A 27,841-nucleotide genomic window follows, 5' to 3' on the forward strand; every position below is an offset into this window, starting at 1 on the left:
GCAACTTGCCCCAAGGTGCAGGCAGCASGACCTGCTCCCATGAGCTCTTTCCAAGGCCTCTGCCCCACTCCAAGCATGGGACAGGTCTGCACAGAGCTCTTGTTGAATGCAAACTTATACAAACCATCTGTGTATTTACTAAACACTGGAGGTGGGCTCATCCAACTCATCCCTGACTGCAAAAGAAAGAAAAAGCAGATAGCAAAAAACAAGGGGTGGGAACCTTTTATTCAGTGATCTGCTGCGTGTATAGCATATTATCAACTGGAACCCAAGTATGTAAAAATACTGAGTTTTTACAGTGAAAAAAAATCAGACAGTACAAAATATTCCAGTATTGTCTCTTAGAGCCATTATTTCACTGAGACACCCGTTTCAAAGGCAACATGCTTCTTTAGTTTGTTTCCTGTTTCTCTCCTCTCCCCCCAGAGCACTCAGACAGGATGCCTCCTTACTTCCACCCAGGGGTGGGGGAAAACACGAATTAACCCCCTCTCCTGCTTCCCCAAAGCTGCCTGAAGCCCCTTCTCCCAGTGGCACCGAGCTCATTGTGACACCACGCGGCCCTGCGGCTCCGGCGACGCTACTGCCCCGCGAGAGGCTCCGTCTCCCGCAGCAGCCACTGCAGCGCCTCGCGGCGGCCCTGCCGCTCCAGCTCGGCTCCGATGACTTCCCTGCATTTCTGGTGATAGTCGTTCACCCAGTGACGCTAGAGAAAGGCAAGGGCACAACACAGTGTAAGAAAGGAGTTGGCACCTTTACAGGTTACAGACACAGCAAAATCCTTGGCTTTCAGGAACAGCCAAATACAGTCATATGTCATTAACCTCTTTGCAATTGGGCTGTTTGGCTTTGGGGATAAGCTCTTGCCCTAAAGAGAGGCTTCTGATCTATGGAAAGGACTTGTAAATTTGATGGGGTAGGAACTGAAGCAATTAGTGCTAGGTTCTTCAGATGGGTTAAGGCTCACCAAGGCTGAAGTGTATTAAGTCTTTACAAGTACCTGCCTGCAGCAAGCCAGAACAACTACCTCCCATGTTCTGGTAAAGAGCTTTGCAAAGTTGTACCTCTGAACAATGCAGTCCTGAGATACAAGTTGCTCTACTCATCCAAACAGGTTAGCTTAGGGTGGATGTGTGTACTCCTCAGCACTCTTCAGAAAGGAAATGCAAATAGGATCATCGTTCACAGGAGGAGCATGGGTTGAGACAAAGGGAARGAAAAAGAGGTTCAGAAGATTCCATCAGTATCTACCCTCCCAATCCAAAACTGGACCAAATTTACAACTGAGTGCATAGAGTTGATCTCCTGACTTTCAAACTGCAGCAGAGGATAACTGTTGCCAYACACTTGAATCAGCTCATTTTATTTAAAGAAAGGAATATTGATCTACTGTTTCTCTTACCTCTTTTGGGGTCAGCAAGTTTACATCAATCATTTTTGTCTGGATTGGAACCAGGGTTAAGGGTTCAAAAGTCAGGCTGCCTCTGTTTTTGAAATTATACTGCAGCAAAAAGACAAAAGGAATCATTTACTCTTAGAAACCAYCCTACTTACTTACTCCTCAGTTCATGTCACAGGCCATTAAAAAAACCCTTACAACATTCAGACCATAAAGCTGCAACTTATAATTACTTTCTTTTTTCCCTGAGTATTTCAGACAATATAAGCCAGTCATCTCAGCAGCCATTTTTATAAGATCACTTCACATGTCACAACCTGAAGGGACTGGGCTTGATGGCCAGATGGTCATTTCCAGCTTCACTTTCCTAAGTGCAAAACCCAGCCAGACTTGCACTGAGCATGACAGAACCTTGCTTTGCTGGTGGTTSTACTGCCACTAGGGGCTCTCAAACCTGAGAAGAAGCTCTACAGCAATGCTTCAACACTGCATTAAACACTGCTCTTGTCTCTGAAAGAAAACTTTTGAAAACAACCCAAAGATTTCAACCTATGGAAACTCTGCAGAAGCAGAACTGTCTTCAAAGTTTCTGTTAATAGGGGAGACTCAGAACCAGTCTTCATGATAGCAGAGTTTTTGGAGAATAATATTTAATATCTGCAGTGTGACCCTCTCCCAAGCTCCACTATTTTAAGACTAACAGCCACCGACTGCAGAAAAGAGCAACTTCAGCAGGTCACTTACCTTGGTTTCGGCTGGGATCACAAGGACAACATTTTCTATTCTGATACCAAAGGACCCATCTTCATAATACCCAGGCTCTGCAGAAACAGACAATAATCATCCAAGCCACTCAGATACTGTGTAAATATTTATTCCCTATGGGCTAACTTCCTCTCCAGTGTTTTTGTCCACTGAGGTTGCTAAACACTCTTGACATCAAGCATCCAGAGAGGCAAACAAACTTCTGACTCTACTTAATCTGCACAAAAGCCCCGAGCAAGGTGACAACAAAATGCCTCAATGACAGAGGAGAAACCAGACAGCCCTCAAGCTCACAGAGACTAAGTCAAGGGAAAGGCCAGTTTATGCACTTAATAGTTACCAAAAAAAAAAAAAAAAAAAAAAGAGAGAATCAGAAAAAAATAATCTCTTTGAGAGGAAGTTCCCCAAAACTGTTATTTTAGAGGGTGCTTTTAGCTTTCCTCACTGAAAGGACTTTGCTGCCCTGAGGGAATCTAAGTCTCTCAGCAAGCCTCACTAGGTAATGTAGTGCTGGAGAAATAAGGCATGGAGTTATTTAACAGCTGCCTCAAATAGCCCCTAGMAAAGACAGGATTAGCTCCTGTGAGCCTAGAGTCCACCTTGAACTGCAGCCAGTTCTTCCAGTGCAGCAGAGGAGGCTGCRTGGCAGGGCCAGCAGCACAGCTCTGCTACAGATTGCTCTGCACAGAGCAGGGAAGGGGCCTGCAGCACCGACTGCAAAGATGATTTATGGGAAGCAGCCCACCCAACATCAGGTCTTTCCCTAGAGAGCTTTGATGACCATGACGRAGTGAGGAGCAGGCTCATGGCCTGTGATGAGCACACTCCCCTCCCCAACACCCAGGGTCACAGGTACCATCAGAGACCACCATGCCAGCCTCCAGGGGCTCATCCGCAAAGGTTTTGTAGCTGATGCCRCAAGGCCCCTCGTGCACGTTTAGGAAGGAGCCAACTCCATGTCCTGTGCCATGCAGGTAATCCAAACCACAGTCCCACAAGGCAGARCGGGCAAAGGAGTCTAGGAGGTGACCTGCAGCAGGAGAGATGGATGCRGAGAGAGAACGTGATCAAGTCAGGCTCCCTCAGAGCTTCTCATAATCACAAAGAGGGCTCAGCCCKAGAGAACATGACAAAAAAAATAAAGTCATTGGTTTGTTACAAATTACAGGAGAGATGCTGCCACATTTAATAAGTCTGACATTTGAGCCCATTCTAAGTAGTGAATCCCTCTCCAGTCACACAGCTCTTCAGGACATGGCCTGCATCAGAAACACCCCATTGCTGCTCACTCCAAGGGTGTTTTCAGGAGAGCATCTAGGGGTAGGTGCCCAGAGAGAATCCAACACCTTTCTTAATGGTAAACTCAAAGTGGAAGATCCAGCAATTACATTTGGTGAAGTAACCAGAAAGACTTCAAGCTAAGATATGCAATTATTTCAGGTTGTTTCTACCTGAAYGCAGAGAATTAAATTGTATGTGAACACTGGTGCCATATATGTAATTTCAGACACCCCACAATTTCTGTTTGGGCTTCTCACTACTCAACTGCTTTATCCTCCCCTACAATGGAATGCAAGTTGGGGGCAACTCTCCCCTGACCAGGGAGAAAACAGCTCTACAGCTACTTCACCCTGGTGAATGCAAACCACAGCTTCTCCTGTCCAGAATCAAAACAGCTCCTGTGTGTCATATTCCCAGGCTGTTTGCTGCTAGAAGAGACTGCATATTAACTAGAAGAGAAATAGTCCTTTTGGAGCTGGAAAGCAACCTCTTCCTTTGCTAGATCCAGGAGTAAAGTATAAAGCCAACCTCAAAGCACAAGAAGGCGAAGACCGTGTTGGAGTGCAATTAAGTGGTGAAAGTCACTGCCTTCCAGAAGTGGAAGGCTCTGAAAACCCTCCAGCTCCTTCCTTAGAAGTTTCAGCACCAATTGCTACAAGAAAGGTAATCAGTAATGCAGAATCCAAAATGCAGCGACAGAAATGAACATGAAGAGCTAAAACAGCCATCTAACACATCCACACTTGTCAACCACAGCATTGTTCTAGGACCACTTAATAGTTCTTCAGAGGCCGGTGCTACGTCAAAACACCCCAAAACCTCCAGCCCACCAGCCTACCTTTGGTTCCATTTGGGAAGATGGCCGCACTCACAGCTATATGGCCCTTGAGGACATAAGTGAAGCACTCCTGGCAAGGCAATATGTGCAAGGAGTAAACAAAGGGATGGAAAACTTCCCCCACCACAACCACCCCAGAAGTGGGGAATAAGGCTGCATTTTGCAGCAAATTGTGGAGAATCTGGTGAGATTTGCTCATGTTCTCCTGTAACAGGCAGTACCAAAGCAAAGCAGAAAGGTTAAATTACTGTAACGATCTTTATCAACTAATCACAGAGTTACAAACTCAGACTGCAGGTGCAGCAACAGGATATTCACTTGACCCAAATGACTGATTTTCCTTGTGGCTGTAGTTATACCCTCTGGGACATTTTTCATCACTGGGTGAACTAATGAGGAAATGAGTTTTAATTAAAGAAGTCATTTTATGTAAACAAATCTGCATTGCTCAATTCTCAACACAGACATTCTTAGAGTAGTTGAGATTGGCACATTAAGCTAGATGCAAACCACTACTACAACCTTGTGCTAAGCAAGGAATTTTATACTAAATTGACTCTCAAGTTGGACAAGTCAACAATGGGCATCTTTAGTCTGCTGTTTTTATTATTTCTTGAAGACGTGGCACTTTCCAGGTGAGAAGTGTGCATCTTAAGGAAAGCATCATGCTTAATTCACCTGGTTGCTTTTTCGGTAATCTCAAGTGTGGCAGATTCCTTTTTAGTCTTACAGAGTCATTTGTTTTATTAGTAAATAAGTAGTACTCAGTAGAGCCCTTTGCCTACACAGCAGCAGGAACATCATTATTTTTTAAGCATCACACTGTCTGATCAAGTGTCTCCAGCAACCAACAAGGGTCAGATCGCAAAACACCCCAAGATGGCATGTTACCTTTTCATAGGCTGATGGGGTACCAAAATGCATTGTCCTGGTCACATCTGTTGTGCCATCTCTTCCAAAGGCAAGCAAAGATGCAGGATGCAAAATGAGGAGGGGAAAGAAAAAGTGAAAGAATGMAGAAAAACCCAGTCACACCACAACAAACCAGTCAGACTAAGTAAAGTTCTCTGCTCTGCACTACACAAAATACTTATGAGATAACAGTTTCTGACCTACGGAATCCTGAACATATACGTCCCAAATGCAGCCATGATTTACAATTCAAAATGTTAACTTTCAACTATAATTCACAGCTCTTCTCAAATTAGAATCTAGACTGCATGTAAATGTGAAGCTAATTTGAACAGCAACAGGCACTGCCCGTGAAGATGACAAAGATCAAATTTAGTCTACTTGCATTAAGAGATTCTTCACTAGCTTAAAATATATATGAGATATACTTTTTAGAATATATCTATATTTATATTTTATATATGTATCATTTTGTGCCTGGTGTCAAAAACAGAGAGCCTTGAAATAATAAATTTCCTTTGAAGGAGTCATTCCTGAGCCCACGTTTTTCCCCAGCCCACACACACCCACACCAGTCACACAGAGCTCAGGGTTTAACTTCCCAAGCTGAGCGTCCCTGTCAATGTAATAAAATGCCATTGATGTCCAGCTTATGTTATTCAATGGGTTGCTTTTCATGGTGACACTAAGGAAATTGTTAATTAGGCCATCAGAGGGGGAATAAAAGATCTCCTTGTAAAAACCTTATCAAAGGATGTTTGCACGGTTCCTCTTCAAAGCTCTTCCTGACTGACACAATAAAAGCACAGTTCTAAAGACAAAGCTCGTCTCAAAGTGCTCGGGTCCACCCCACATTTTCCTGGGCAAGTTATTCCTAAGCTACTTAAACTGGTTAAAAACATCACTTCTTTTCTTCAGTGGAGTGGGAGGCTCCACAGCAATCACACAGAGATGGAGGCCACTGAACAGTGCAGTCAAGGTGCTAACTGAGCCAAGAGACACAATGCCTTCCCCTAAACATTCCTGAGACCCAATAGGGCAATGGGATGAGAAATCCTGCCTCAGATTCCCTGGAAGCACAAAGCACAGCACACAAGGGGCTGTGCCCAGGAGCTCTGCTCCACCTTCCTCTGGCCTCCAGAATTGCTCAAATTGGCACCTTACTCAGCTGCACAGATTGTTGTGTAGACAGGATATGCCAGGACAGCCAGGTCTGCAGCTCTAGCACCAGTGAACAAAGCTGGAATGGTCAGAAACGTCCTCCCTCCATCAGAGCATGGCTACACGCAACACTGGTGCTGGGACACAGGAGGACCTGCTCTTTTAGATCCTGCTCCTTACTCCAGAGAAGGCTTGCTGGCTGCCCTGAACCTGGCTCAAAGCCYGCTGCCAGGCATCACTCATGCAGTGCTCCCGCTGCACAACGTGGGGGGCAGAAACCCACCTCTGCACATGCTGGCACCTCCAGTAATAAGGGCCTGGCCAGTTCCACGTGTCTGCGAGAACCACCAACCCATTCCAGAACAGAGCACTGAGGTGCCACCTCTAGTTCAGAGGTCCCACAATCAAGGTCAAACCACCCATCTAGACCTCCACAACACTCAAGTAACCCTATGCAGGTTCTTCCAACAGCTATATTCAAAATTCCACAAATATCTTTCAGAGAATGTAGAACAGACAGGTTCTCTGAAAAGGCACTCATMAAACTGCCCAGTCACCTCTGCACRTTGCTGTGTTTGCCCRAGCAATGACTGGCCCTGCAGGGTGRTCASTAGGAGGGGAAAATGCAGCATTTTCAGCACCCTTTAGCCCACTCACTTGTACTGCGCTCCAGAGTCCAGGAGGTAGATCTCATTCACAGACAGGGTTCTGTTGGTCTCAGGAACTGGCCTGTTCAATTAAACATAGAGTTATTTGKTCCATAGTTTTAAGGCCTCCAGCTCAAGTCTGTGGTCCAAAAACCACAGTAAGTGCAAGCTTGGATGTATCAGTTTTAATTTCTTGTAGCAGCCATGGAAATCCCATACACACTGAGCCAGGCCTCATAGTGAGGAGYACATTTGTCTATAGTAAGTACAACTTAGTTATTTTTCTTCCAGAAAAACCCTCAACACCTGTTCCTGCACATTTTTTCAGTGCAGCTTGCACTTTACCATGGCCTTGCTAAACTTCTTCCACCAACACAGCTCTTCTTCACACCCTGAGCAGTCAAGTAACCCTCTTGGTTTCCAAAACCAGCAAATCTACCTCAAGATTTGCTAGTCAGCGTATCATAGATGCAGCAAAGGAAACCAAAAAAGGTCTTTTCACATAAAAAAGCTTTTCAATTGAGCTGGGCCAGGGATTAAGTTTGCTCTAAAACGTATGTTCCCTTATATTCTTAACTGCTTTGAGCTGAGTCAGTGACCACTTGGAACACAGGGTCCCTGAGCAGCCTCAAAGGACAGAGAACAAGACCAGCATCATAATAAATGTGTTGCAGTCAAAGCAAGCTAGTAAGTATGGAAGCTAGGAATGTAGAAATAAAGCAAGATGCCAACTGACAGCAATCATGCCTCTCTGGAGTACCCTACTGTGACTCCAGAGAAGGTACAGAGCTCATTCCAGGCATGTCTGCTCCAGGACAGAAGCAGCTGTTTCTCTTACTTGTAGTGTATGATGGCTCCATTTGGACCAGTGCTTGAAATGGTAGCAAAACTCAATTCAACAAAGTCCTTCTGTTGGCTGAAAGAAGAGACAGTGATCACCACAGCGTAAGAGAGGAGCAGATCAGCCACCCGGGGCACCCCAGCACATGTCAGGCAAGAAGGGAGTCCTGGCAAATATTGCCACCTTTATCTTCATTCTCTATTTCACTTTACCTTGGCCTCCCCCTAGTCCTGAATGTCATTTGGGTGAGCAACTCCTGGGTATGAGAATCGTGCAGATCCAAGCTATCTTCCCAACCACATGGAAAGTTGTTTTCCATCTCTACTGGCTCCTTACCAGTATCAAGTTCAAAGAAGTCCTGAACAATTTCTTATTATTTGTTCATTCATAGGCATTTTTAGAGGACCTAGAGGTGCACATGGAATATCTCAATACAAATAATGCTCACTGTCCATCAGAGGAGGGGAAATTCAACTCCTCCATGGCAAGAAAGCAACCATCCTGCTGCCCTGACCCCGAGCACTCCTTAATGCTATTTCAAAAGGAAAGCAGGTAGGATCCAATGGGCTGGGACCTGTACCTCCCAAGGGACCCAATTCTTCCTCAACTCTTTCAAGTGTTCAAAAAAATCCTGGAGCAATGGTTTGTCCTCAGGTAAAATACATCTGACAGTGAGCTGGATTTCTAAAGAGTGAAATAAAAACAGAGAATAAAAATCCCACACAGCAATGCCCATCCAAAATGCCACTCCCTTACATGAGGTCTTTTTGTACCTGCGGAACTCCTCTGCTTTGTCTGCAGCAATTATTTCTGTCACTGTTCCCTTTGGAACCTAGGGGACAGATTTGGGCTGAATTAACACACCAGATTTCTTGAAGTGGTTAAAAAGCACTTTCTGGAGTCACCAAGCCACCAATAAGCAGGGCCATTCAGTAGCACAGAAGGAACACAACTTAGACAGGTACYGTGCAACACATACTTCACTATGCACACCTAATCCAAGGGAAACACGAGCAATTTGACTTATCCCACACCAAACCTGTCCACCTTGCTGGACAACATTGATTATCCTGAAAATACTCCTGTAATACTGTGCTAAACTGGACATTATTTCATGATGTCTACTACTAAACCAGCACAAGATGATATCAAGTCTATATTAAGTGTGTTCGGGCCATTCCTCAGCTGCTTGGCTCTGGCCTATGCAAAATAAGCAGGAATGTGTTTTCAGAGCACAGCCTTGGATGGAAGAACAATCAAAATCCTCCACACCAACCAATCAAAAAGTTTTAATGATATTCCCCTACCTTAGCAAAGGCACTATAAAAGTACCAAAACGTTTGTGCTAATGGAGAGTTTACTTATCAAGAAAATCTCCAGGTTAGAAAAAAGAAAAAAAAAGATACACTACCTCCTTCTCCAGCCAGTTAAAGAGCTCACACAGGGCAACAGCATCTTTAATCTGTTAAAATTGGCATAGAAAGAAAGTCAAGAACAAATAAAGCCTCAGTAAAAACACTGCTTCCAATGCAAAGCAATTAGATTCACAAGCTTGAGAGAAACTAGATGACAGGAAAGGTCATTCCAGGTCCTGCATCTTGCAATTAATGCAAGCACTGGAAATTTATCAGAGCAATTAAATAAATGTTAATATAGGTTTCCTGCTGGCACTTATCACAAAGGACTACCAAGTCCTCAGTGAACACTGGCACAGCTCATGACTCAAGTTTCTCCTGCTTCAAGAGGAAGGGGCAGGAGACAAACATGCAAGAGCAAGGCACAGCTTTTCCTATAGGTAACCAAAAAAAAGTGGTGTCTGTGCTCAGTTCAAGTACTTTTCCTCCTCCATAACTGATGGAAAGAAAAGCAATGAGTTAAAAAGCAGCAGAGCCCAAGTCCAGAATTGTCAGGGCTCTAACTGGCACCTTTCTGTGTTGTGAAACCTGCTGCTTGAAAATTAACAGGAAATACAAGGCGCTTTCAGCCCCCCTGTAAACCTGACGCACAGGCTTCTTTTCCAGGAAGGGTGCAGCTTTTTTGGAGATCAGCACCATTTTCAGAGTGTCATGATGATGGTGAAAAAAAGAGTATTCTGAAGACACTGGCTGCTTCTGAACATCTTGGTCCATGTTCTGCATTATGTGTCAAAGAGTTTCTCTACGTTCTTTCTGTGCTTATTTTGGTGATAACAATTTAAAGACTGCACAGAGACAGAGAAGAGCACTTGGCAAAGTGAGAGAACATCCCCTTAAGCACTCGCACTCTAACACTTATAGTCCCCAGAGCCACTGTGATTACTCACACTATTACCTGTGCAGTTCTTCACTCCAAAGGAATGCTAAACAAGTGAAAAACCCTGCTTCATCCACAGTAAGTGTTCAACACAAAGCTAAGAGAGGCAAAATCATTTTCACCCTGCCATTCAAATACTTGCTTTTTAATCTAAAATGCTAAAACTTAAAGGAAAATGTAATCTCTCTCCCTGGGTGTAAAGCAAACCTCTTCCCACACAAAAGGAGGCTTTTTAGGCTTTCCTTACATGTGCTCTTCTCATGCCCTCTGTTTCCGACGCGTTCTTCACAGCTTTTGCAATGCAGATGGGGGTATATGGGGTGAGGTATCGGTAAGCCTGCRGCAGAAGGACAGAGATTACACGTGGATTAGTCAAACAACATAATCCKACAAATTTAATAATCCAGCCTGGCCACAATTTATACTTCAGCAGCCTCTCTAAGCCTGAAGGACTGTGGGATACTGGTTACCAGTGGTTRTAAGCACACTGGGGAATAGATGAGTAAACCCTGCCTGTAGAAGATGGAGTCAAAAAGAATCCAGGGACAAGGAGGGCCAATAGCACATCATGAAACAGGATCAACATTTGAACAGTCTGAATATATCAAAGTCCAAGCTGTGGGTTTCCTCTTGGTGAAGCACACACAAAGGAACAAAAGTTGGCTGTACAAGAAACGGCCAACTAGAAATACTAAATCCTCAGTAAAGTTCAGATTGTGGGAACAAAACCTAAGAAGCCACCTTGAGTTGTTACCTTAATGTCACACTCAGGCAAGAAGCAGCCCAAGTATCAAGCACTGGCCTTGAACCCAGAGGCCCTTTGGGCCCCAAGGCCTCGGCTCCTTCAACACAGGCACCTGCACGTCTGCCAAAGACATCAAGAGTCACCAGACCCATGAACGGCCAGTGCAAAGCTGAGGTTTCAGTCAGTCCTCCTCCAAAACAGAAAAGCTCTTTGAGAAAAGCTTTTCCTGCTATAGGAAGGCTTTGCATTAGGCACCGGTAACTGATCCTTTAAAGCCATGCATTTCCCCTAGATGTCAACTGTCTTTACATTAGTGGGAATGCTTGACTGGCTGGAGTATCCCTTCTAAAACTCACSATCTGCAGTAACTTGCCCAAGCTTCATCATAGCCTGTAAAAGGAGGAATAAAAGTGACATCTCCAATTCTCTGCTTGAGCCATCATACATCGTGGGCTAGAAGGGCTCCTACACAGGCCCAGGCCAAGACCCATTTTCACAGGTCCTAAAAACTTAGTTCCCAGATTCTTAAGAACAGCAGGACAACTACACAATGTTATGAAGAAACTGAAGTGTGAACAGAAAATTCCCAGAGTCAGGGCTGAACTGCTCACAAGCAGATTCTATATTAGATTGGATAGTCCGTTACAGATATCGCCCAGTTCTATCAATCTGCCAAAGGCATTTTTATGTGCAGCTGTAGGCAAGTCTATACAGGGTTTACAGGTCTGTGCTTAATKCACTGCACTTTTGCCAACATCACTATGTGGCTTCGATGGAGATGGGCTAGAGAGACTTCTAGCATCACAGTTCTTTAAAACACCCTGGGCCGGTTGTTCAGCTGCTACAGAGCAGAGCTGGCAAAGACACCCAGCACCCTGAGGAACCCAGGCTCTGCCACTGACTCGTAGGGTGGCTTTAACCAGAAGATTTCAGCTCTTCCCCTTCTATTTTCTCCCACTCAGCGCTCCTTGGGCAGGGACTCTCCTCATGTTTACAGAGAGACCCAAACCATTGAGAAACCACTCAACATCAGCAGAAACTCMCAGTGCTATGGGGTTAACTCATTARAGTCCTCTAGSTAGGCCAGACTGGCTGTACTTTTCAATGTGGTCGCTCTGCATTAGGTCAGGTACAACAGCTTACCTAAACTCAGCTTAGTTGGAGCCARTGAACTATAAATCAACAAGGAGTATTATACTGTGAAGGCAGAATAGCCACAACAATTTATCCTTCCTGATGCTACTTTGGTTACAGGAGCCGAGAGATTTCTGCTGGTATCAGAGTGTGCAGTCTGGGGTAGACACCCACATCCTGCTCTTGGGCTTCTGACTGTTGGGAAAGAGACAAAGTCACTCAAATTTTCCAAATACAGGCAAGGTCTTCAAGGCCCAGGAGCTGCAGCAGTGTGCACAGCAGCAAGGGGATGTCTGCCCACCCGGARGAAGCAGAAATCTCCCTGTGGAGAACGGCAGACTTGCAGCCAAGCACTTTTTACAATTCATTATTTTTCTTGGGTGCCCCCTTCCTCTGAGCCCTGTAATTCCCAGGCAGGAAGCCCGGGATCTTCGGTAAGAACACAAGATCCTGTTCACTGGGCCTCATCTTCCAAAGTAACATGTAGAACAATGTCAACTAGTCCCTGATATCACTCTGCAGTGTATTTATTTCCAGTATCTGTTAAGATGTTTTTTATAATGTCTGTTACCAGTGTCTCTGAACCAGTTGCAGTGCCAGAGAGAACGTCATCTCTGGCGAACAGGAGATGTACCCAAGATGCACAAGAGTCAGCTTCTCTGTCTGCAACTGCTGCTGCGGCCTTCACTGCTCATCTGCTCTCCTGCCTCTCTAACAACATATRAGGGGACTGCAAGACTCTTAGCCTGGTTCAAGTAGTAAGTAGTTCAAGGGTAAGATACAGCATGTAAACCTACAAAGAAAAAGAAGTCTGACACTATGACTGTCCCTCAGGAGATGCACTCACTGCACAGACATAAGGGTCTGCAGGCTACCTGCATACGCAGCGTTCCCTGCTGCGACGACTCTGTCACCCTGCTCCTCCTATATTCAATAGGAGATGTCACATATTGCTCCATGGCCTCAAGTTGCTGAAGCAAGTAAGGGAACCACCTTCAGACACTCAAGTGACCCCTCATGAAAGTGCTGCCCAACTTTGCTCCTTTAGTTTGAGGGCATTTCCTAATGCAGCTCTTACTGCTATTCCACACGAGGCTGATGCTCCAGCCTCAGGCACAGTGACCCAAGTTCACCCCGCTCCCTCTCTCCCGCCTCTCTCACTGTACTTGTCTTATCTTAAGCTGACAATTCTTTGGGTAAATCAGCTTAGTGAGTTGGAAGGGCAGCTCCAGYGAGTGCCACCCCAGGATTAAACATCCCCTCAATACCTCAGCACCGCAGGATCATCRCACAGGCACCAGCCCACAGCACACCCGGTGTGGGGAAGCCAAGGGCAGCTGCCCTGATTAAAGCCACTCCTAACTGCTCTGAAGAGGAGGGAGAGAAGCCCTCTCCTTCACCCATGCCACATACCTTGGGGATGGCTTCGGTCAGAGCATAGCTGGCTTTGTCACTCAGCCAGACCTTGTCCTTGGGCGAGAGGCCTGCACTAACAGCCTGCAGCTCTGCCAGGATTGATCCATAGGGCACCACCTGGATTCGAAACTCAGGCTCCAGGTTGGAGTCAAGTTGCAAGTGTTCCCTCACGGCTGGGTCCATCACCCGGTCACCATCAATGAAGAGCCTGAGAAAGAAATCAGAAAGAGCAGAAACATGAGCCCACATCTGGCAGCAGTTTGAACACAGGAAGGAAGAAACCACAGTGCTCTGGTGACATTTTAGAAAGAAATTGTTACTTATGCTTTATAATTTGTTTTAGATTGTTTTATCCACTGGCCTTCACGCAGCTTGAATCCTGCTTTGAAATTAAGACGTACCACCCTGCTGAGGGGAAAGGAGCTGATATCATTTTTGTTTTTATGACATTTAGAATGCCTGCATCCCATAACTTCAACCAGGAGAACAAAACAGAGGCACATAATGGCTGCTCCCTGTTTTTAAAGGCAACATCTGGAAGGAGAATAATTTACTGTTATTAGAAGCACCAGACTTTTCTTACTTTTACTGAATGGAAAACTTGAGCCAAACACTCAAATACAGCCTGTACTCTCATAATCAGTTTTTACTCTAGATGCTTCAAGATGCCTCTACAGCATTTGTGTTTGCTAAGGCTCATTGCAGGGGACAGGAAAGAGAAGTCAACTTTATGGCATGAGGCAGGGAGACTTTTGCATAAACTTCTCTGCACAGTCTCTTTGTCATTGAGTTACCTCAAAACCATTAGAGAAGTTTCCTAGTGTTCACCCAGGGCTCCAGGAACCCTGCACATTATCCCCCAGTGACATCCTGGCCAGGATGAGCTGCTGACCAGCTGAGGTGCTAAGAAGCACAGTAGAGTTCTTGGTTCCTAYTTCCTAGCTCTGATCAGGGCAGGAAAATAATTAATGCTGAAGATAAAAGTGCTCAGAAGGGACATCAAAGCAGTCTGACTGTAGGTGGTTTTAAAAGACAGAGGGTAATGCCAGAATAAATCCCCCACAGAAGAATGCATCTTGRGGACAGAAGAGGGGAGGAAATACAAGTACCTGATTGTGTTCATGCCTATGACAGCATATGCAAAAAATACAGGATTGTACTCAACATCAGAGCCTCGAAGGTTGAAGAGCCCTGGAAAATAAGAATGTCAGGAATTGAGGTCCTGGTTTATCCTTTGTAACACTAGAGAAAGCTAAAAAAAATAAGCTCAGCAAAACATAACAAAAAAATTAGCTGCTACGGGTGCAGGCCACGGACCCAGCTTCCCCACATCCTGCTGCCTTTCAGGCAATCCTGAGCTTTTGCCAGTTGCCAGGAGATGGCACCAGAACTGCAGCTTGAACACTGCCATCCAGGCAGGAAATCAGGGTCCAACTTCCTAAGGAAGGGCCTGGATTGGAAAAAAAGCAGACATTGTCAAAAAAGATAGGGACTTGCTAAAAAAAAGTAAAATAATAATAATAAAAAAATGCCCTTTCCAGTCTGTGCGATGTGATAAGAGTTCACYTCAGCAGACAGAAAGCTTTAAAGTTACAAAAGATAACACTTCATCTAATCCTTCTGTTTTGATACTTGAGAGAAAGGAGGCATAAGAAGCAAGACCAAAATATTCCAGAAAGACATCTCATTTGGGTGCCTCCAACATACCAAGTGTGGACTTCAGAACTTCATTTTTTCCCCTCCAAATACTTTCTCTCACAGCTCCAGACAAAGTCAAGAGGAGAAGTATATGCTTGGAATCTCTAAACTTCCGATTTTAGGGTCAAATAAAACCCCCAGGGTATCTAATTAGCTGAAATGAGTTACTTGAAGCAACAAGGCCAGCCAGCAGGACAGCTGGGAAAAGAACCAGCATGTCCTAAATCACAACCAGCACTGCATTCAAACTGTGCAAATCTTGCCACAAAGTAAAAATAGAGTTTGATCCTCCCTAGGGAAGGCGCAGGTCATTTGAAGGCAGGAAAGAGCCACAAAGAGCTCTTTACTGCATGGGTACAAACTTCTTCACTCATCCATTTCCCAGTGCARCAAGGAGACAACTGCCTTGTTTTGYGGCCCTCTAATTCTGCCTCCAGAAGCTCGCCTGGAGTTTATAATAGAGTGAATTTAATTAGACAAAATTAAAGTGTCCGCCCTCAATTTAAGAAAGAAAATCTACCAGGTATTTGGCAGCAAGTTCCTCTCATGACCTCCTGTGGTCCATCTTAAATCCCTGATTCATAACCAAGCTTGGCTTTGCCAGAGACATTTAATCTGAAACCACCTCAGGGCAACAATTTATCATYAATTTAATTGGAGATGTGCCTGAAAAGGTAAGGCAGAGGCTCTGCTCATGCAAGCCTCCCCAGGGAGGAATCGTATTCGCTGCTCTCAGAAGCACTCGTTTCATGAAGCAAGTTCTGTGCTCAGTGTCCCAGATCCAGGGGAGCCTGCAGGCCTCAGCAAGGCGGCGTCTCCCGGTGTTGGAGGCTCCACACTGGCTGTTCCAAAGCTACAAACACCCAACCTTCATGTCTATCATTTGAGCCCAGACATGAGGTGCATGAATTAGCAACACACTTGGCCAGTGCTGRCACTCCCACTGCCCCACTCTGGGCCTTTTGCTACCTTTAAACAACAGAAATCCCTCAGAGGCATCAACACACAAAACTAGAACAAGAGCCCCAAGGAATCGCTGCATTTTCCGGCCACTCTCCCTTCCTACACACTGGGCAGGGAGCCAGCRCAGACCTGGGCCCTAGGCACAGGTACTCAGCCCCTCGAATCAGCTTCTCTGCTCAGTTCATTTGGTAACACAAGCTGATGTCCAACTGACTGCCTTGTTTTTCCCCAAGCATTTGCCAAACATGGAAGAGGTAAAGATCGATTCTGAAAGCCATGAAAATGATGGTGCAGCCTGAATGCTGCATAGCCCACCCTCGACTCTGTACACAGAGCCACAAGTTGCATTGCTCTGTTTATAGCCCAGCCTCCACAGCAGAAAGTCTGCATCATCCCATAGGGTGAAGCAGCATCAAGATCTCTTACAGCCAGAGAATCCATTTCCCCCTTCTCACACACACACACTCACTCCAATTGCCTCGGGCTTTATACATGACCTTCCTTTCCCTTAGCCCGGGCTGTTTTTCAAAGGGGGTGATTTGCTGCATATCCTGGGCCAAAAATGTATCCAAGAGCTTCAGTGGTGTAAAAAGGCACTGCACAGAAATACAGACACTGCTTGCAACCCAATTTCTTGACTGCATTTGTCCTCTAACAAATACATTGGCTGTCCTGATCATCCCATTCTGGCAGGGTTCTTCCTTTCGTAGGCAGGAAGTTTATTTGGAGGCAATAGCCCAGGCTAACTGTGAGGACTTACATGCTACTTCATCCAAGGCCGTTACCACAAACCACAGAACATTCCTCTCATCCATTTTTGAACGGAGGGCTACAATTTTGTCTCTCCAGCTGACCCCTGCAAAACACAATACAAAGTTACAGTTACCAACTTTACAGGAATAGTGATGTTCGAAGCATAGACTGATGTATTGGATTCTGGAAGTGTTCAGAAACAATGTGCTTGGTTTGTGCTCCTCACTCCTGCCTGGAACAGGCGCCCTATGAGGAAAGGCTGAGAGAGCTGGGTCTCTTCAGCCTGAGGAAGAGAGGGCTGAGGGAGGAGGATCTGATCAGTGTCTACAAATACCTCAAGGGAGGGAGTGAGGAGAATGGAGCAGCCTCTTTTCACTGGTGACCCCTGACAGAACTAGAGGAAATGACCACAGACTGAAGCACAAAAGTTCCACAGGAACTTAAGGGAAAATTTCTTGACAGTGAGGGTGACAGAGCCCTGTAGCAGGCTGCCCAGAGATGTTGTAAAGTCTCCTTCTCTTGAGATCTTCAAAACCTGCTTAGACACAATCCTGTGCCACATGCTCTAGGTGACCCYGCACGTGTAGCAGTGTTGGACTAGATGATCTCTAAAGGTCCCTTCCAACCTTAAGGATTCTATGATTCTAATGACSGATATAAACCATCTCAAACAAGTTTCAACCTCTCCCAGACAAGCATGGACTGCTCTGAAGCTAACCTCCAGAAAACAGCTACTTGAACCTGAGGACAAAGGGGCCATCAGTTGAGGTACGATCACCTTCTAGAGACTGAAACAAAATGGATCTTGTTGGACCGCAGCAGTGTTACTCCTCACTACTTTGACATGTGAGAGCAAAAGGGGAAGTACAGTAAGTTTCTCTTGATTCTTTGGACCTGAGCTTCTCACCTGTGTAATTCAGGTCCAGGGTGATGAGTGGCTTGCAGGGGCGCTGGGGACAGTCCACCCAGATTGTATCGATCAGGTTTTCTTTGACAGGCACAAGATCGTGGCCAGCACTTTTCAGGGCTTTGGACATCCTCTTCCATTGGTCTGCCAAAAGGAAAAGTCAACATTGGTGGCTTTATAGAACACACTGGGAACTTCAGTCCTGGTCATGGGGAAAAAACAAGAATATGAGACCCCCTCCTTTTTCTTAAACAGTCCTTTCCATCCTCTCAAAGGAGGAAAAAAGATATTGCAACAACGGGGCCACAACTACAGCCACCACAGCTGGCAGCAGGTACAGAACCCAACTCCTTGCAGCCCTGGAGCCTCATACTAGAGTGGAGCCACCAGCACTCCAGCTGGAGGACAGAAATTGCTGTAAGATCACCCTCCAGAGGCTGTCATAAGGGCATCATCCATCCCAGGGCAATTCAGAACTATCCTAGACCTAAGCCAGGTGAACATTAGTGTGGACTTCTACACAGCCATAAGACTGTGGAGCTTTCATGATGCAAGTTTAAAAACCAGCCTTCAAAGTGGTTCACCCTCCATGACCTCTGAGCTGAAACATGGCAACTTTTAGCTGCACAGCATCACTCCACTGCTTGCTCATGGATATAAGGCAGTAAAATGCAGTTGCCCCCCAGAGTTATACAATAAAGTTAAACCAACCAGCCGGGATAATGAAAGGGTCCACTCCCACCTTCGAGCCTTCTGGGAGGACACTCACCAGCCAGTCCTCCTGGGTCGGCGTGTCCTTCAGACCTGCACAGGCAAGAGAGGTTCAATGAGGCAGTCATAGGGAAGTGTTCCCGCACTAGCCAAAATGTCAAGCCCAAGCCAACACTTCAGACATGTCTACTAATGCAGGTCTACACTCATGGGCAAGAAGAGCTGCAGAATCTTAAAGCAGGGGTAGTATTGTAGCTGAGACCCCTGCATGACAGAGTGTTCCTACAGCCCACGCTGCGCCACACAAAAAGCAACTTCATAGCCTGGGATTGCTGCCTGGGTGCAAGCGGAGCCTCCCACGTACCCATTTTCATGAGTGTCCAGTTGTTATCCATCTGCTGCGCAGCCTGCAGGAAGTAACGGCCGTCCGTCCACATGGCCGCGTGCTGCTCTGTTACGATGGCAGTACCTGGGCAGGAAGGCAGAGAGAGGTGGTTGGCGCAGAGAGCCACCCTGCAGGGACACAGACAGCTGCGGGGCTGTTCGAAACACCCGAGTTCCCCTGAAGGCAGCTCTGCTCATTGGTCAGATGTTACTCAAGTTTTAGTGGAAATATTCACTATTTTCCCTAGACAGTGACCTTCCAAGTTCCGTCATAGACACCCTGCATGAGGGCTCAGCTTAATGAATTGCCTCAGATGCATTCACAGAACTCACAGAACTTTCCAGCCTCTTACAGACCACAGTTGTCACCGGATTGTCATCATACTAACACATATTGGGTGCAACCAGACACCATCCCATCTTAAACAGAGGAAGCCCAAGCCCTAGCCACCCAGAGCTGTCAGCAGACCTGAGGTGTCATCACCTGCACCCCTCCYCAACCGTTACAGCCGGAGCACAGAGGGCTGAATGGGAAATATGAACACAAACCTCTGCTGATTTCCATGCCTGTCCTTTACACTGGTCCTTGTGGGAGCAATAACCGCTACTGAACAACAGCGGAAGCAGACAGCAGAGGTGCAGCAACATCTCACAAGGCTCCTTGCGTTTTAAGTGCTTTGTCTTTCCCTAGCCAAGGAACTCAGGGCACAAAAATCCTGGTCTTCAAGCTTCTGCATCTTGACCAYCTTTTGTCACCTACATCCAGAGACTGAAGCCCAGCTTAGCAGACCAGTTTCCAAATGTGAATTAATTCCCTTCTAGAAACCCACCACAAACACCAATTTTAAGCTGCTCGAGCCTGAAAGACGTGAAACAAAAGTGTTTTCCACTAGGAAACCCTGTATGAAGCYTCCCTGACTTGCCAAGTGCTGCACTGGTAAGACAGACCTTCCAAGTACAGCAGGAGATCCCAAAATAAAGATCAAGGTTATGAAGAGGCCATGCAAAAGGCATGAAATTAATACAGGATTCATGTCATCCATTAACAGCAATCTGCAGTGTAGAATTTATCAGCTTCTACATAGAGTCCCAGCACAGCTCCTATGAGTTGAACAGACCCTCCAAACAGAGACAGCAGCACTTAACCCAGTTACCCAGTTCACAACTGGGGGAATGAAAAATCCTAAAAAGACTGAAGTGACTGGCAAAAAAAAATAAAAAAAATCATACAGCAAAGTCGATTGCAGAGTGTAGGCTACAGCTAGGGTAAAAGAGAGGTCTCTTGACACATGGACCTCTCCTACAGCCAAGAAAACATCCTGTCTCTGCAAGATAAGCAAACTTTTTCCACAGAGTTCAGTTTCCCAACGCAGTCTTTGTGGCCCAGCCTCCATTTAAACAAAAGRGCCAGCTAAAGTCAGCTGCTCTTCACCCCAACCCAAATGGGCAATGTAAAAGCTGATCATGCTCTGTCCACATGAGCAGAAATGAACATAGGCTACAAGCATCCCTTCAAACAGTTAACAGTATTTCACTTCATGAGAGGTTCATTCAGGGGTCAAACATTTTCTGAAAACTTGTTATTGCACTGATATTACATAATTCCAGTGGGTAGCCAAGACAACTTTGCAGATGCCGAAATGAGAACAGATCAAGCAGGGCGGGTAGGTTTCCTTTTCCATCCTATATCTGTGCCATGAAAGGGGACTTTTCTTTACAGGGGGATTATGCACAGTAGCAAGAACCCAAGTTCTGGAAAGATACCTGCAGAGCCATCAAATCCAGAGATGAATGCCCGTCTGCAATCACAGGGTGCAATGTACTCRCTCTGGAAACAAAAGAGGCAGCAATTATTTATAGCAGCAGGAAAAAAAAAAAAAGAAAGAAAGAAATCAGCTGATAACAAATACTTTGATAAGGCTTTTCTCCTGAAGGACGCTGCAGAGAAATAAATGAGTTAAAGGCTGAACTCTGCTCCACTGGAACATTTAATCATCTGTGATTATACTGCATTTATGTCCGACTGCCTTTTCTGTGTGTAAAAAAAAACTGCAGCACTTTTCTCCCACAGACTTCTGTAAATACTGAAGTGTTTCAGACATTGCAGATGTTTATTTCACATTCAGCCTCCCCTTTGGGCAACAAACAAATGTTGCCTTTGAAGCTGCAGTGTGAAAGGAAGGGAAACCGGGAGCACTCCTTGATCTCAGAGACCAGAGCAATCGGCACATCAAATCTGTAAAATTCACCATCTCCACTGAAGTCCCCTCATCGGAATTTATGACTTTCTTTTCCACAACAATGWCATTAAAAGGAAGCTATCAAGGTGGTGAAACTGTAAAATCTTTGCGCCCTTAGGACCTTTCATGCTGGTCCTTCACTTCTTCCTTGCCTGCTCAAACATGACTGCACCAGAAATCACCCAATTATAGTTTGGTGGGCAAGAGGGAATTGAGGACTGCTAGTCCTTCCACATCCCAATTTCAACACAACCTGTATCTGTGGCACTTCTGCTGGCAGCATTAAGGAAAAGCCYGTGCATGTGCAGATGCACTGTTATCCACAGAGGCTGTCAAAATGACAAGTTACCCCTCAAAACGGCCCCACAGCTTTTTTCTGGGATCCATTCTCACAGGATCGGAGGTCAGAAGCACTGAGCAGGCCTGTTAATTAACTAGCAGAGCTCAGCAGATCACGTTAATCCAGGCTGGCAGTACTGGCGTGGGAGCTGGAAGCGCCCTGCGAGGGCACCTTGTGGGCGGCCCCACGCGCCCAGCTGCGCCGCAGCAGGAGGAGCACGGAGCCAAGCGGAGCAGCGGCCCATTCCCAGACCTGTAGCTCTCGCCGCGTTGGATACTATGCTTCTCTCTCCTGCCATGGCTATTTTTAAATTGCCCGTCCATTCGAAAATATTCCCTTTAAATCTATTACTCTTCACAAAGACAGAGGAGGGCCCAAAAGCACAGARATGCGAAGCACAAACCATGGCAGCTCTCATATCACTTGTATCAATTCCCACTCCTGCCCCAGCAGGCACCTATCTCTGTCCCCTGTGGAGGAGCCTCTTCAGAAGAGCTGGGGCATCAGCAGGTAGACAGGGAGAACAAAGTCATCCTGAGGACAGAACTGGGACCCAGATCCCACAGGTGTCCCATGGGTGCTCAGCTCGGAGCAGCAGGACAGCCCACGAAGGTCCAGCAAAGCTGGGCTTGAGGATGACTTCCCACTGCAGTGTCACCCACTGATCTTCAGCCTGCTGGCTGCAACAATTCCCTTCTCCTGCCCTGCACCAGACACCCAGCTCACAGCTGGGGAAGCACCTCCCAAGGCCTGATGCCTAAAAAAGACACTGGAAATTTCCTGTTGTAGATCACATCATAAAGTACATCTGAAATCACACCAGCAATTTCCCTTCCCTTTCTCCTTGATCTACCCAAGAGAGAGACTGTAGGCTGGTTTGTTTATAAAGATAAACMATTTCACATTCGTAGGAAGGATTAGGGCTGAGCTAGACACACAGAGCAGTGAGATAAGATGCACTGCCATTTTAAGAGGATTTTATTTTATTTTTTTCCCCYGCCTCTTTGTAGATTAAAAATCTACTAGTCATATCTAGTAAAAGCTAACCTAAACTAATAAGGACTTGGGATTGGTGAGAAATATCTCAGACTGACCCATTCACRGATAAATCCAGGGACTGTTTTAAGAGTTTAAGACGTGTCAGTGGGGCTAGGAGGGATCCGGAGGAAAAACAATTCATCCATCCACCAGCCTGAATTCCTGCACACCCTCCACCCGCTCTGCTCCACAGAGCAACCCCAACCGAGTACAGATGAGAACATATTTTGCATGGACTAAAATTACAAGGGTAGCGCCYGTGGACACCACACAAAGTAGAGGCCATGGCACTGTGGGAACAGAGCAACTCCCTGGAGCTTGTCCTGCAGCCCTGGCAGGCTCAACCAACCCTCCTGGGGCTCCTCTCCACCACACCTATCGGTCTGGGACAAGCAGAGCTGGGGGCTCCATCACAGAACCTCTGAGCTAGGCCAGGATGGGCCTGGGGAGATTAGCAGGGCTTCACATAGGCCATGAATGCACCAAGGCTCACTCTGCTCGGGGCATTCGAACATCAACCGTGAGCAGCAATGGCAAGAGCCCTTGGAGCCAGATGCTGATGCCCTACCACTAAAGAATAAACTCTGCTGTATTCCTGGAGGAGGGCAGTGTTCGCTGCCAAGAGCCTAACTGCATCAGTAAGATCTGGAACAGGTCAGCGCCACCTGTGCAAGTCACCGCCTGCGCTGCTCTGCAACTCTGCTGATTCCTCAGCTCAGAACAAGCAAGTTGGAGGGGCCAGCTCCGAGCACAAGAGGGCATCTCTGCCAACCCAAACACGGCACCCTAAGCTGGGCAGGTGTTTCCTGGATGTGGAAGATTAGTCAGATCTGACCAAATTTATTTTTGCTATTGAGTAAAGGCCTGAGGAGCTGGAGCCAACTCCATTTAAGCTGTGACTAGCTCAAAACCCAAGCTCCAACCCAAACATCGCTCCCTCCTACCAAGAGGAAAGCTCCCTCAATCTCTGAGCATTCCCACGTGAGCAAACTCCACATTCAATGGGAACTGGATGAAGCTACATAAAAATGGATCCTGCCTTCACTATTGCAACAKGCCAAACGCTTAGACAAGCCTTTTTAATTGAACCATAAAGAAATGAGATGCCTCATTCCCAAAAGCCCTCATGCTCCTTTGACAACTCTAGCCACAAGATCCACTCCAGCATCCACAGAAGGGGGGGGATCTTTGCACAGTCTTCACCCCTCTTGTAAGTGGAACTGCTCTCCCCAGTCATCAGACTTTGGGCTACCCAGATTAGGGAGCAGTCGATTTCTCTTGACTGCCTCATGACTTCACCAGCATCAGACGTTCCAAAATAAATAAACAAAAATCAATGCAGCAAATATTCAGGGTTGGCTACAAGAGCCACAAATCCAGAGTATTAGCAGTCTTGGTAACYCTGATCAAACTAACTGGTAGAGAAGATATACAAGTTTGAGCAGAAAAAAAAAAAAAAAAAGAGTAGTATTAAAACAGACAGCTTAGAGCTCTGATACCCTCCATCCCAAGGGATGTTACAAAAACAGCTATTCTGCAAGCTAACCTAATGGCATCAGTCCAATCCAGGGGGTTCTTTGCAAAGAAAAAGGGAATAAAGTTTTCCCTAGTCTAAATCCTCTGTCAAAACCACAGGGGAGAAAGCTGTTTGTTGCATTAGGTCTCTGACTTGGATCCCTGCACAGCCTCAGAAACAGCTGAGAGAGGGAAGAGCAGCAATAAATATCTTGCCTATGGGGAAGAAATGGCTCAAGCCACTGAACGTTCTGTATCATCAAACCATGGCCTCTGAGTCATGGAAGGAAGAGCTGCCCAAAAGCAAAACTTAACAGCAGACCTTTTATTTGTATGTTGCATGCAGGGGAGAAATCCCTTCCTAGAACATGAGAAATCCAAAAACCTCAGCCCATTGCAATTTACCTGCAATCAGCAAGCTGTTCTGGGATCCACAGATTTCCAGTGTCTAAAATTGCAACAATTCCCAAAGTCCACAGACAAAACTCTGCACTAGCTAGTCAGGAGGTGCCAGAATTAGCAGCTTTTTCATTTCCATTTACACGGACTTGCTCTGCAGAGAAACCCAAACAACTTGCCCAGCAGGAAACAGCAACACAGAGCGCTCTGCTTTATTGCACTGTGTCAAAGAAAAAAAGGAGGGCAACAGAAGAGCCCAGGAGTCCCAAGGGTCACATTCTTCAACTCACATGACAGCATTTAAGGTCTAACAAAATGAAACCAGAGTTATATATGGACAGAAGCAGCTTGAGGCAGGAATGCAGCAGACAATAGCAGCTGCAGAAAACACCTCCCCTCTACCTGCCTGAGTCTGCATCTCCCCAAGAGGAAACCTGATGCTGCACATTTGGTCTCGGGACACAGGCAAGTCCGGACCCAGCTCACCCCAGTGCCAAACCAAGGGCATAGGGGCCTGTTTAGTCATATTTAATCCTGCACAGTAATCCTGTCCACAGTAAAGGACAACTTTGGGTGTGAGCCAAGAAAGCTTCAGATCTTTTGTTTCCTGAAAACAGCTGAGGAGCAAAAAAGCTGCTCTAGCCTTGCCTGTTCTTAAGCCTCCCAAAGGAGGGATGGAAAAGTGAAACTTGCATATGAACAAGAAGGGGAGGTAAGAGGTAGTTCAGCAAAGTAATTTTAATGTCACAGACTGCAACAATCTTAATGTTGGAAGCAGCAGGCAACACATCACCATGAGCCCAGCCTGTCCTCTTGGGTGCATACAGCCAGAGGATGCAGACCAATATCTGAAAGGGAAAATATTGCTGAGGCCCCTTCCTTCCCCAACTCTCCAAGGCCCTTTCACAAGCAGCCTGCAGAGCTTTAGCATGAAGCAGCAAAATCCAGTCATAGCCAGACAGGGCCATGATCTGGCCAAGGGAAAGCTCCGCAGCCAAACCTTTGTCACACAAGCTAAGTGTAAGTGCTGATCAGGAGGTGCTAATGGGGAAATTAAAACCCAGATAATGTGTTTTCCTCCCTCAGTTAATCCACCCTCTCTAACAGCCAAGACAGGGACAGCAATTGCTCTGGCAAGCTCCCTTCCTTGCAGCATGAGCTCCCCTGGAGACAACCTGATGAGAAGCTGCTGGTGGAACATCCGCACTGATTCCTTACAGGTACATAAAAACCTCACTCCCCCACATGGATTCCAGAAACTCTATCCAGCATGGCGTTTCTCAGAGTTTAACCTGACGTTATTACTAGGGTCATTAAATCGTAAGAGAACAGGATTAATTTGGTTATTCCTGGCTTATATTTTGCTGGGAAGAAAAGTACAGTCATTCCTGAAATCCATCCCTACCTGGTGGGCATCTCCCGAGGGCACTATGTAGGCTTGGACAGGCTCCTGGACATATTTTGGATTCCTCATCGCCTGCCGCAGTTGTTTCAGCAGCTCTGTTGTAATTTTCGGACTCATCTTCATACCTGCAATTGGAACAAAGCACAAAACCTCAGGGCTTATCCAGTCCTCTCGGGCCACTCACACAGGCTGTCACCATTGGAAACTTSCTTGGAAGACAGCATCACCCCTCTCAGCACTGAGTTTTTACTGTATCACTTGACATTTGTGTCACTTTAGATCTGTCCAAGGCCAGAGTCAAGCTTGGTCTATGCTGTAAAGCAGCTTCTCTCTGGTGAAGGAGCAGCCCACTGCTGCTCACAGAGGGGCAATGCACACTAGCCTAGTACACAGCAAGAACCAGAGCACCTCAGGTGTTCCTCACAGCCAGCAGAGCCCCATGGCAAATAAAAAAAAGGTGTCCACACACAGTGCTGACAGTCCCGAGCCCAAGTGCCCACAGATGAGAAGCAAACACATCTGCAGATATTAGCTGGAATGAGATGAGCAGGAGAAAGGGACAAGGTGGATGAAAAGATGAAAGATGAGAGAGGAAAACAAGGGCACAGACTAATCATATGCTTCTGCTGCAATTTTGTTACACGTCTCCTTGGTGTTGCAATGATCATCAACCTACAACTCCCCACGCCGTGTTGCAGCTGGGGGCTGAGGGCRAGCCCTGCTCCTCGCAGCACAACAGGCCCTGCTGCTCTCCGCAGTGCAGCTACAGGCACCATCTCTCCAGAAGATGCTCAAGCTGAGGGGGAGGTCTGACTTGAAAGCCTGTGAAATTCATACAACTTGCACTTCYTCAGAAGTCTCCTCCAGACTTCTTCACTCACCTCTGCAGTATGTCTCCTGGGTGGGATAACATCCTTCCTAATCCTCTTCCAATTCCTCTTGTGTCTCTAAGTGTGCACTGGGATCTTACAGCTTTCACACTACCACGTTCCATGGCAGGGTGTGGAAGCTCTGTGCTGCTCACATGCAGGGTTTTTTCCCGACTGTTCATTTCACAGCACATTTCCTAGCCACGTCCCTGCAACATCTGCCAAGTGAAGAGGAAGGCAGGAGGCTGCCTCCATCTCAGGGAGCTCAGGAAGGTGACATGACTCAACCAAAGCTGCAATCCAGCAAGGAACTCGACCAAGCTGTGCTGCCTTCAAGTGCAAAACTCCCAACCCAAGACCATCCTTTACACTTTTCACTGGAAATTTAGAGGCCAGAGGACTTACACGTGACAGACTGCCTGCCCACAGGCACAAATGGGAGCAGAGCAAGTTCCAAAGGTACTAATGCTACATCCTCAAAGGGGTGTTTGGACTCCTGTGGCCTCATTTACCCCTTAACTTTGCTCCTAGGCCTACACAGTATTTGGATACTGCACGAAACTTCATTATATTTTGATGGTTTTGATGGCCCTCTATAACAAGCTTATCATTTACACTGCTGTCAATTTATGTTCAGAGGGTTGAGAGGGAAGAGGCAAGAGCAACAACACAGTGATTAGCCAGCAGAAAAGAATCTCTTCCATAAACTCCTAAGGCCCAGCCTCCTCTCTCGACCTGTACTTTGTCTCCAGCAGCCTGAAGGGCTCATTTGAACAGGCAACAAATGATAAGGTTGGGCTTTTAATAAAGCTCCTTGCTGACAAGCCACTTTTTTCTTAGCAAGCTAAAGGGATTCTCTTTAGGAAGAAAAAGCATTTGCTGATGAATTATTTTGGCAATATTAAAAACACAACTTAGGTACACCAGCAATGAAGCTTCTATGAAGGGGGAGAGCTATTTTAGGTAACTCCTATAACATAAGAAATCTCTTAAACCTCCCTCAAACCATCCATTAAAATTGCTATTAATTTCCACAGTAAGGGCAGCTATTCCCTCCCAGCTCCTGAGCAGTCACTCACCCTGGTCCCCCTWTAATTTTTAACGGGTGCCCTTTCCTTCCTCGGCCGTAGTTACAAACCTGAAGAGGTTAAACCGGCTTCGCTGTCCTTACTATGTCACCGCAGG

The 27,841-nt window shown here is 46.3% G+C and overlaps 1 protein-coding gene across 1 annotated transcript; it reads right to left on the reverse strand.

Moving 5' to 3' along the window:
- Positions 1–209: 209 nt before the first annotated feature.
- XPNPEP1 (X-prolyl aminopeptidase 1) lies at positions 210–27,841 on the reverse strand. The gene is made up of 20 exons (XM_026050562.1): positions 27,795–27,841; positions 25,788–25,912; positions 20,615–20,678; positions 18,831–18,935; positions 18,467–18,559; positions 17,756–17,899; positions 16,856–16,951; positions 14,544–14,625; positions 13,432–13,642; positions 10,387–10,476; positions 9,259–9,309; positions 8,621–8,679; positions 7,845–7,922; positions 7,017–7,088; positions 5,178–5,238; positions 4,287–4,356; positions 3,024–3,197; positions 2,147–2,223; positions 1,406–1,504; positions 210–709 (listed from the first exon to the last, which is right to left on the reverse strand). The coding sequence occupies exons 2-20, from the start codon at positions 25,908–25,910 to the stop codon at positions 584–586; spliced, it is 1,875 nt and encodes a 624-aa protein (XP_025906347.1). The 5' UTR covers positions 25,911–25,912; positions 27,795–27,841; the 3' UTR covers positions 210–583.

This window comes from Nothoprocta perdicaria, unplaced genomic scaffold, assembly GCF_003342845.1.
Source record: "Nothoprocta perdicaria isolate Ctin4 unplaced genomic scaffold, notPer1 scaffold_7, whole genome shotgun sequence".
NCBI lineage: Eukaryota > Metazoa > Chordata > Aves > Tinamiformes > Tinamidae > Nothoprocta > Nothoprocta perdicaria.